We start from the raw sequence: 10,519 nt of genomic DNA, 5'->3' as shown, positions 1-10,519 counted from the left end.
TCACAAAACCATATCGTTATATACACTCCAGATGTATTTTGGTTAGGTAGACACACTCAGAAGTTATAAATCACACCAAATCATATAAAAACTATTAAAAGTTGTGTTATTTGCACTCATTTTACGTAAACTAGTTTATGCCAACATAATCAACCAAATATCTTACGCCAAATGAATACAACAACCTTTTCTTCCGAATTTTCTTTGCTTTTCAAGTAGTTTGATTTTAATACACTAAAAATTTATACCATTGTTCAATCAGATTTTTATATTTAAATGATTTTTAAGTAATAATTAAAAATTTAATTATTTTTATTAATATGATAATACACAATTCATTTTATAAAATCTTTTATATTTATAGTGTATAAACTAAAAAGATAATAACTCAAAATTACTTTATTTAATTTAACATCTAAAATTATTAAATTATTCTGTAATAATTAAAAAATAAACAATGTTACATGACTAACAAATTTTATTTTTTAGCAGCATTTGTCTAACAATAATTTACATTTATATTTATCGAAATTTTACACACAAAAACATATGATTTGTATCTATATTTACCGAAATTTACACACATAAATAATATCGTTTGCATTCATATTTTTCAGAATTTACACACATGAATTAGTAAAATTTATTTGTTAAAAATAATTTAGTATTTATACTGATCAAATAATTATAAAAATTAATGGTCTCTAAATTTTTTTCTTAAAAAAATATAAAATAAAATAAAATAATGTTGGATTGTCTAGGCCATCCCAAATATTTTTTTGAAATTAAATTATATTCATATTGCCGAATTAAAGAAAGAAAAAGAATGAAGGAAAGATCATGGAAATCTTCACACATGACAATTAAACAATCTTCAAGTTCTAACATCCAAATCTGCACCATAACAATGAAGCACCGGCCACATAATCAAATTAATGATTTGTCTGATCTTCTTTCCGAGCATGTGAATCATTTTTTCTGCAAAATGTGAAACCAAACACTCAAACAAAGTTTCCAACTCATAACTCACAAACAAGCCACCTTCCACATGCCACTTTCTTCAAACCATATCCCACCCACTTTCCTCGCTTAGCCTCCGCCACCGGCAGCCATGTTCACCGGAATAATTCTCCGCCACGGTTCGCCGCAGCCTGTTTTTCTTCTTCTTTTTCTTCTGAATGCTCTGTTTTTCCTCTGTTTTGTTACCTCCTCTCATGAAACTGAGCTTCAAATTCTTATGAGTTTCAAGTCTTCTATTCAAAGTTCGAAACCAAATGTTTTCAGTTCATGGAACCAAGCGAATTCTCATTGCAACTTCACCGGGATTGTGTGCTCAGATGGTTCTGTCTCAGAAATCAACCTTGCAAGTAAAGCATTAGTTGGAACTCTTCCGTTTGACTCAATCTGTGAGCTTCAAATGCTGAAGAAAATCTCTGTAGAGTCCAATTTATTGCATGGGATCATCAGTGATGACTTGAAAAAGTGCAAGAATTTGAAATACTTGGATTTGGGTGGGAATTCATTCACTGGTTCGGTTCCTGATTTGTCAACTCTGAACAAGTTAGAGTACTTGAATTTGAATGCAAGTGGAATCTCTGGTGCATTTCCATGGAAATCATTGGAGAATTTGACAGAACTCACATTCTTGAGCGTTGGTGATAACCTTTTGGAGAAAAGCAAGTTCCCTTTGGAGGTTTTAAAGCTTTCAAATTTGTCTTGGCTTTACCTCACAAATTGCAGCATCACTGGGAATATTCCAATTGGTATTGGGAATCTCACAAAGCTTGGGAATCTTGAGCTTTCAGATAACCACTTAACTGGTGAGATTCCAAAAGATATTGTGCATCTTCAAAGGCTATGGCAACTTGAGCTTTATGATAACTTCTTGAGTGGGAAAATCCCTGTTGGATTTGGTAACCTTACAAATCTTGAATATTTTGATGCTTCTAATAACCAGCTTGAAGGTGATCTTTCTCAGATAACTTCATCATTGAAAAGCCTTTCATCATTGCAGCTTTTTCAGAACAAGTTATCAGGTACAATTCCAGAAGAGCTTGGAGAATTGAAAAGCCTCAAGGAACTTTCACTCTATGGTAACATGCTCACTGGTCCTCTTCCTCAGAAGCTTGGTTCCTATGGAGGCATGGATTACATTGATGTTTCGGATAATTCGCTTTCCGGTTCCATACCGCCTGATATGTGCAAGAACAACCATATGACAGACTTCTTACTTTTGAACAACAGCTTCACTGGAACCATACCTGAAACATATGCTAATTGTTCTTCCATGATTCGCTTTCGCGCGAGTCGCAATTCGCTTTCTGGTGTTGTTCCTTCAGGCCTATGGAGCTTGCCAAATCTCCAAATTATTGATCTTTCAATGAATCATTTAGAAGGGTCAATAACTAGTGATATTGGCAAAGCAAAATCACTTGCTCAGATTTTCTTGTCTAAAAATCAATTCTCAGGTGAGTTACCATTGGAAATCTCAGAAGCTTCTTCATTGGTATCAATTGAGTTAGATTCAAATCAAATTTCAGGACAAATACCAGATACTATTGGCAACTTGAAAAAGCTAACTACTCTTAATTTGAACATGAACAATGTTTCTGGTGTTATACCATATTCTATCAGTTCTTGTGTCTCTCTTAATGGAATAAACTTCGCTGGTAACTCTCTTTCCGGAGAAATACCGGTTGGTATTGGATCTTTGCTCACACTCAACTCATTGAACTTGTCCTCGAATAAACTTTCCGGCGAAATTCCATCAAGTTTATCTGCACAAAGGCTTAGCCTTCTTGATTTATCAAACAACCAGTTGTCTGGTCCCATACCAGATTCACTTGCTATCTCAGCTTACAAAGATGGTTTCATGGGGAATCCTCAGTTATGCAGCCAGATTTTGGAGAATTTCAAGCCATGCTCCTTTGAATCTGGGGGCTCGAGGCGAATCAGAACACTTGTGCTGTGTTTGATTGCTGCCTTAATGGTTATTGCTGTTTCTCTGTGCTATATCCTCTTCTTGAAACTGAAGCAGGACAAGTTTGAGAAGCCGGTTCTGAAGACTAATTCTTGGGATATCAAGCAGTATCACTTGCTAAACTTCAACCAGAGCGAGATCATTAATGGGATTAAGGCAGAGAACTTGATTGGCAAAGGAGGATCAGGGAATGTTTACAGGGTTGTGCTTAAAAGTGGCGAAGAATTCGCAGTCAAACACATATGGACTTCAAATCCGAGCGACCGGGGAAGTTATAGGAGCACCTCAGCAATGCTGAAAAGGTGTTCAAGGTCCTCATCAGAGTATGATGCAGAAGTGGCCACTCTCAGCTCCATAAGGCATGTCAATGTGGTGAAGCTCTATTGCAGCATCACAAGTGAAGATAGTAGCTTGCTTGTTTACGAATTCTTGCCGAATGGAAGCTTGTGGGATAGCTTGCATACAAGTAAGAAGGCTCAGATGGGGTGGGAGGTTAGGTATGAGATTGCACTGGGTGCTGCTAGAGGATTGGAGTATCTGCACCATGGTTGTGTTAGACCAGTTATACATAGAGATGTTAAGTCCAGTAACATCTTGCTTGATGAAGAATGGAAGCCAAGGATTGCTGATTTCGGTCTTGCTAAGATTGTTCATGGAGGAGCAGGAAATTTGACTCATGTCATTGCTGGAACACTTGGATACATGGCTCCTGGTAACCAACAACCTTTAAAATCTAGATATAAATATAATGCTTTCTATTATGTATACATATATTTTCATTCAAACAATTTAATATGAACATTATTGCTCAAAATAATTTGATCAGTTATAACTGCTTAGGAAAGTTAATCTTAATCATATTGATTTTTGTTATGACAGAATATGCCTACACTTGTAAGGTGACAGAGAAGAGTGATGTTTATAGCTTCGGAGTAGTGCTAATGGAACTAGTAACAGGGAAGAGGCCTATAGAGGCAGAGTTTGGGGAGAGCAAGGACATTGTGTATTGGGTATGCAGCAATATGAGGAGCAAAGAGGAAGCTCTTGAGTTGGTGGATTCCACCATAGCAAAGCATTCCAGAGAAGATGCCATGAAGGTATTGCGAATCGCAGCATTGTGCACGGCCAAGATTCCATCTTCAAGACCCTCCATGAGAATGGTTGTTCAAATGCTGGAAGAGGCAGACCCTTGTGCTCTTACCAACATAGTGATCACACATGATTAAACAACATAGTCATTATCGTATTCTGTATGGACGTATCATCCATTAGCAACTGGAATGGCATGTTGATTCCAGAAACGGTTACATTTTTCCTCCTTAATAAGCTGCACAAAATGTGAGGCCAAGAAGGGGTGATACATCTTGCAAGCTTCCTCTCAAGATTTTTCTCTAGAGGGTGGTGACTTGTTTGATTTTGGAACGAGAAATACCTCTCATTCCCCCTAAGCTATCAATATCATTGTATAAATAGCAAAATATAATTACAGTTGGAAAATATATGCTAGTGAGCAACCAAAAAAGGATTAGTTTGTAGCTTTGTAGAATATGTGTAATGAAATCCTCTTGTAGATGAATCTGTATTTTCTGTTGGGTTCAGCTTGTAGCTATTTTTGTAACATGTTTTCTATGTATATGAACCCTGTTAAGCTTCTGCATAGTTTGTTCTGAGAAAATGCGAATAGTTGCTTCATAGAATAGAAGGTTTTGCTTTTAGGACGCTTCAAACTAAAACAACCAAATACTTCCCCGTCACATGACACACCAATTATTAATCCTATGAAGTATTAATCAAATTTCAATGTTTAGCTGCTCTTTTGGTTACAGTTGTTTTAAAAAAATTTTAATAGAGAAGGTACACATCCATGTAACTACGTAACCAAGTTGACCCAAGCCCAAATAAATTTACCCGCCTCCAACGTCACTAAAATAAACGTGACTTCCACGCGCTTCATTATATAAAAACATTCCTTCTTCTTCAAAACGCACGAAACCAATCATTCTCTTCGAATCTCTCTCAAAATCACTCAAATTTCAGTCACGTTCTCTGCGAAAATCACTACTGCAAAAGAATAGCGAGAAGATTTGGTAACGAACAACCACAAACGAACGAAAACAGCAACAGAGACTACCAAAGGTATGAGAAAACTACTGTTCACTAGAAATCTTGCAATGTCGCGTTTCTCCTAGTTGCATTTTAGGTTTACTGGATTGATTTGCTTCGTTTAGAAGATCGAACTATTGTGAATACATTTTTACAGTATAACTAGGGATTGAAATGAAATTTGTTGTTATTTTCAATCAGTTCAGTGGATAGTGTAACTAGAGCTTTGAAATTGGTTGTTACTCTGTTCAGTACTTCTTTTGCATGGAGAAATACTATTCTTGTTGATTGAAAGTTGATCACCATTTATTCACCACATGTACATTGTTCGGTTCGGTGGCCTTTGTGATTTCTGTTCACCAAGTGATTGTTGTTCGGTTCGGTGGCCTCTTTTTACAATGTTCAGTGTTTAAGATTATTGTGGTAGCATACAGCAATCATTTTCTAGCTCTTTCATTATTTATCATGTTTGATTCTGTGCAAGAATGAGTTTTTCCGTGGCCTGCGACATTTTAATTGACTTGATTAAGATATACATACTTGTGCTTATCGGTGTGGATAGTTTAACTAGGACTTTGAAATTGGTTGTTACTATGTTCAGTACTTCTTTTGCATGGAGAAATACTATTCTTGTTAATTGAAAGTTGATCACCATTTATTCATCACATGTACATTGTTCGGTTCGGTGGCCTTTGAGATTTTGATTTACTTGATATTTAATGTGTTTAGGGTTTAGGGTTATTGTGATCATATTTTTACAATATAACTAGGACTTTGAGTGATATTTGTTGTTGTTTTCATTCAGTTCAGTGGATAGTATAACTAGGACTTTGTACTTGATTGTTACTCTGTTCAGTACTTCTTTTGCATAGGCAAATACTATTCTTGATGATTGAAAGTTGATAATGATTTATTCACCAAATGAATGTTGTTTGGTTCGGTTGCCTTCTTTTACTTTGTTCATGATTTAAGATTATTGTGATACTATTATCGGTGTATTGAGTGAAGTATTGACCAATTTTTTTCATTACAGCAAAATAGAAACAAAATAATGGTGACAAAGACAATAGCAATAGTGTTCAAGAATGAGTCAGGAAAAAAAGATATAGTTGAAGAAATGGGATTCAGTGCCCTGGCACATGTCCCGGAAATGAACGTCTCTCACGCCCTCTTAAGAGAATTGATTGATTGCTATGATGAGTATCATGGATGCATGAAAACTCTCCATGAAAAAAATATACATAACACCTGCCAAGATAGCAGCTGCGCTGGGCATAAACCACGGCGGTAATACACTTTCCACTTCTTGCTTATTTTCGGTTCATTGCTTTCTTTAATTTCGGTTCATTGCTATCTTTAATTTCGGTTCATGGGTATATATAAAAAATTAAACTGAACCTTTTTGACTCATTTGTTGCTATTAAAATATTGTAGGGGTTTTCCTAAAAAGGTTGATTATCGCAAACTGAATGAGGAAGACAAGGCAATATTTGACAGCCTCAAATGTGTTACGTTGGCGACTTTGACAAAGTCTATCCTAAATATGAGTGTTGAAGGAGAGGAAAACTGGCAAAAATTCTGTAGGACTTTTGTCGTCTTCGTACAGAAGTGCTTCTTGCTGCGGACGACGGTAAGCATGGCCTCCGCGATCCATAAGCCGCCTATCTTTTGTGTGGACAACATCCGACAGTGGGATTGGGCAAATTATGTGCTTAGCTTCTTGAGGAATGGAATCAAAAACAAGAGAAAGGGAAAGAAACAGTCCGTTGAGGGCTGTGTTTTTGTTTTGATGCTGATATACTTCCATGAAACCAAGTTTCCTCGCTTGGATGGACTTGATGCTCCCCTGGCACCGTGGGTGGCCCATTGGACAGAGAAGATGATGCTCGACCGGATTTCTGAGGAAGCAACGGACACAATGGTAATGTGTTGATTTGAATCATTGTGCATGCAGAAATATTTTTCTTGATAATTGAATGTTTATCACGTATTATTCATCACATGAATTGTGTTCGGTTAAGTGTTTGTGGTCATTTTGATTCACCTGATTGTTTTTGTATTTCCTCGTTTTAGATGCTTCTAAAATACTCTGCTAACTAAATAAGTTTGTGTTTTAGGGACTTCTGTATAGAAAGCAAATAAAGGAAGAAAAAACAAAAAGAAAGAAGGTGCAAAACAAAACAACTTTTTTGAAGGGGAAAGAGAAAAGAAAAAGGGAGAAAGAAGAAAAGAAAGTTGTTGTTGTGGATTCTTCTTCGGAAGAAGAATCTTTTTTGGAATCCAAATCAGAATCTGAATTCGACAATATAACGCTAGCGGAAAGAACAAGACAAAAGAGGCTCCTGAAAAAAGAAAAAACCCGACGGATTCAGAAACTTCAAGTGAATCTCAAAACCAGTGCAGTTTGAGTGGTTCTAATTAACAAAATTTTGTTTAACTTGTTTAAAAAAGCAAACACTGCTTCTTTTGAATGTATATATGTCAACATTAATGTAAATGTTAATATTAATATATAGATCAAATGTTAATGTATATACTGATTAAAGATGGATTACTCCTTGTCTTGTTATATACCTGTTGGAACTGCCTGGCTGCTGTTTTGTTGCAAGTTCACAGTGAATGAAATCAGGGTGTTTACCAAAACTTGTGAACCCCAAAAACACAATGAACCGAAATTAATATACCTGGTGAACCGAAAAGTGCATATCTCAACATAACATAGAGCTAATTTTAAAAGAATCTTACTATCAGAACCCTGAACCATAAAACCAGAACCCTGAACACTGAACCTTGAACCCATAAACCCTAAATCTCTAAAACCCCAAAACCTAAATCCTAAACTCTACACCCTAAAACCTAAACCCTAAACCCTCAACCCTGAACCCGAACCCTAAACTCTGAACCCGAACCCCGAACCCTGAACCCTGAATCCTAAACCCCTGAACCCTAAACCCTCAACCATGAACACAGTGAACCAAAATTAATACATGGGGCGAACAGAAAGTTTGAAACACACTGAACCCCTGTACACTGAACCCTGAACCCATAAACCCTAAACCTTGAAACTCTAAACCCTAAACCTTAAACCCTAAACCCTAAACCCTGAACTCTGAACTCTGAACCATGAACCAAAAAACAAATTCTAATTATTCAACTTAGAAATTAATACAGTAAACGAATCGAAAAACTGCATATATCAATATAGAATTTCACAAAAAAGTGACTATTCATTAAAGACTATCAACATTCAGAAATTAAACCTGCTATAACAATGGTGAACCAAAATTTGCTAATGGGTGAACAAAAATTTACATTAATAAAAACTAAAACTTGTACAATCCTCTCTTGGATAATTCATATCTGGTGTATTGTAAAGAGTGGAGCTTGACTGAATCGATGATCCGGAGTCTAAAAGGTTCAGCTACAAAAGATATAATTGTGTATTAGCAAAATGAACATTTGAATTTTTAACTAATCAAAAGCAAGTCAATTTTACCTCACTTGGAGCTGTCTTTTTCTTTTTCTTCATGGCATTTGAGATCTTTTTTTCCAAGTTTGATCCAAGTATATTCTTGGGCCGACCTCTTATTTTGACACGTGGTGGGCTTTGAAGGTCATTCACATTGCTTAATGTCTCTTCTTCATGGGTTAACAAACTTTTTCTTTTGCTTCTCCCTTGATATTCTTCCATTTCCGCCATGACCTTGTCAAATGCTCGGTGCAAAATTCTGGTCAACTCTTCAGACTCAGATGCAAATTCACATATATTGTGTGACTGAAATACCAATTCATCAAATCTCTTACTTCTTGGATCCAGTACAGGTTCATCTTGGCTGCTCTTGATGTGTGTATTCCTCATCTTTATGTTCTTGCTCCAACGTTCCAATATGTATTTCGATGCCACATTATCCACTCGCTCAAAGCTTAGGACACTTAGGGAATGGTGGCACAATATGCCCCTAGACTCAAACAGCAAGCAATGACACTTTACATCTCGTGATACTGCATCGTAGGTAACGACAAACTTATTGAATGTGGAGTTGGAAACCTGCTCTATGACTTCATATGTTGTGAAACCTAGGGTGGAATGCATTGATCTTATGATACAATTCACTTTACCTCTGAATTGAGCTTGAACTTTCCTGAACTTCTCATGGGTATATACACGCTGAACTGTGCCTCTATTGCTAATTTTGTTGTGCACGGTATCACGATGTGAAAATCTGCAGCATCGAATTCTCTCTCTGCTTGCTCTTTGCTTGCTAGGCAATTGTCGTATTGCTTCATGAATTGTCTCAAGGAGCTATTCCGTGTGATGAACTTGTTGAAAAATGAATGCATACTCTCACTCCTTTGCGTGCTTCTCACCCTGGCCCAAAAGTGGTGATCCAAGTAAACCAGAATCCATATATGGCGATTCTCGTACAGCTCTGCAAACCAAACAGAAACTATAAGGTCTGGTGAACCGAAAATAGGGCATGCTTTTGGGAAAAAAGATATGAGCATAAAATAATTCGAATTGAAATCTCAATTACCTAAAAGCCACTTGTTGCCTCCGAGACCATACTTTGTGAGGAAATCGTTCCAGTTTATGTCAAATGCGTCTTTTGTGTATGAGTTCCAAACAACATGGCTCATCTCTTGTTCAATATCAATGTGTCCTTTGTAGCCATTTAATTTGTTTGGAATCTTTTTCATAATGTGCCAGATGCACCAGTGGTGAATTGTTGTTGGCATGCACAACTCAATTGCCCTTTGAATCGATGCGCATTGATCGGTAAGAATACCTTTTGGTGCCTTCCCTCCCATGTAACGTAGCCAACACTCAAATAGACATTTGAATGATTGGATGTCCTCATTTTTCATCAGCGCGCATCCAAGAAGTGTCGACTGGCCGTGGTGATTCACGCCAACAAAAGAACCTAAAACCAAATTGTACCTGCATAAATAACATGTAGACGGTGGTAAACCGAAATATATACACGCACTGAACATAAAAAATATGTTTGAATGAACCGAATACCTGTTTGTGCTATAGGTGGTGTCAAAATAAAACTACGTCTCCGAAATAATCAAATGCATCCCTGCTTCTTGCATCAGCCCAGAATGCATGTTTAATGCAATGATCGCCTTCGAGGTTGAGCTCAAAGAAGAAATTTTAGTTCTTCTCTTTCATTCTAACTAGGTACTTGCCAAATTCTTTGGCATCGTCTTCTTCGGAAATATTCCGTACTTCCCTTGTGATGTAATTTCTGATATCTTTTTCTATAAAACCTAGTTCACGGTGGCTGCCAGCTGCTGCCACAAATGATTGGTAAGTTTTGCTCGGTCTGATTCCGGCTTCCTCGTAGGTTTCGATGGTGCGACGCACGAACATGCTAAGCTCCCTATGTTGTTTGAGCATCTCAGCCTGGTCTGCACAACAAGGATGTGAGT

General features: G+C 36.8%; 1 protein-coding gene across 1 annotated transcript; it reads left to right on the top strand.

Annotated features, from left to right (window-relative positions):
* Positions 1–755: 755 nt before the first annotated feature.
* LOC112782451 (receptor-like protein kinase 7) lies at positions 756–4,637 on the top strand. The gene is made up of 2 exons (XM_025824835.3): positions 756–3,692; positions 3,860–4,637. The coding sequence occupies exons 1-2, from the start codon at positions 1,112–1,114 to the stop codon at positions 4,204–4,206; spliced, it is 2,928 nt and encodes a 975-aa protein (XP_025680620.1). The 5' UTR covers positions 756–1,111; the 3' UTR covers positions 4,207–4,637.
* The last annotated feature ends 5,882 nt before the right edge of the window (positions 4,638–10,519 follow it).

Source organism: Arachis hypogaea, chromosome 20 (genome assembly GCF_003086295.3).
Source record: "Arachis hypogaea cultivar Tifrunner chromosome 20, arahy.Tifrunner.gnm2.J5K5, whole genome shotgun sequence".
NCBI lineage: Eukaryota > Viridiplantae > Streptophyta > Magnoliopsida > Fabales > Fabaceae > Arachis > Arachis hypogaea.
Note: the sequence above shows the minus strand (reverse complement) of the source record. Positions and strands in the feature narration are given on the sequence as shown.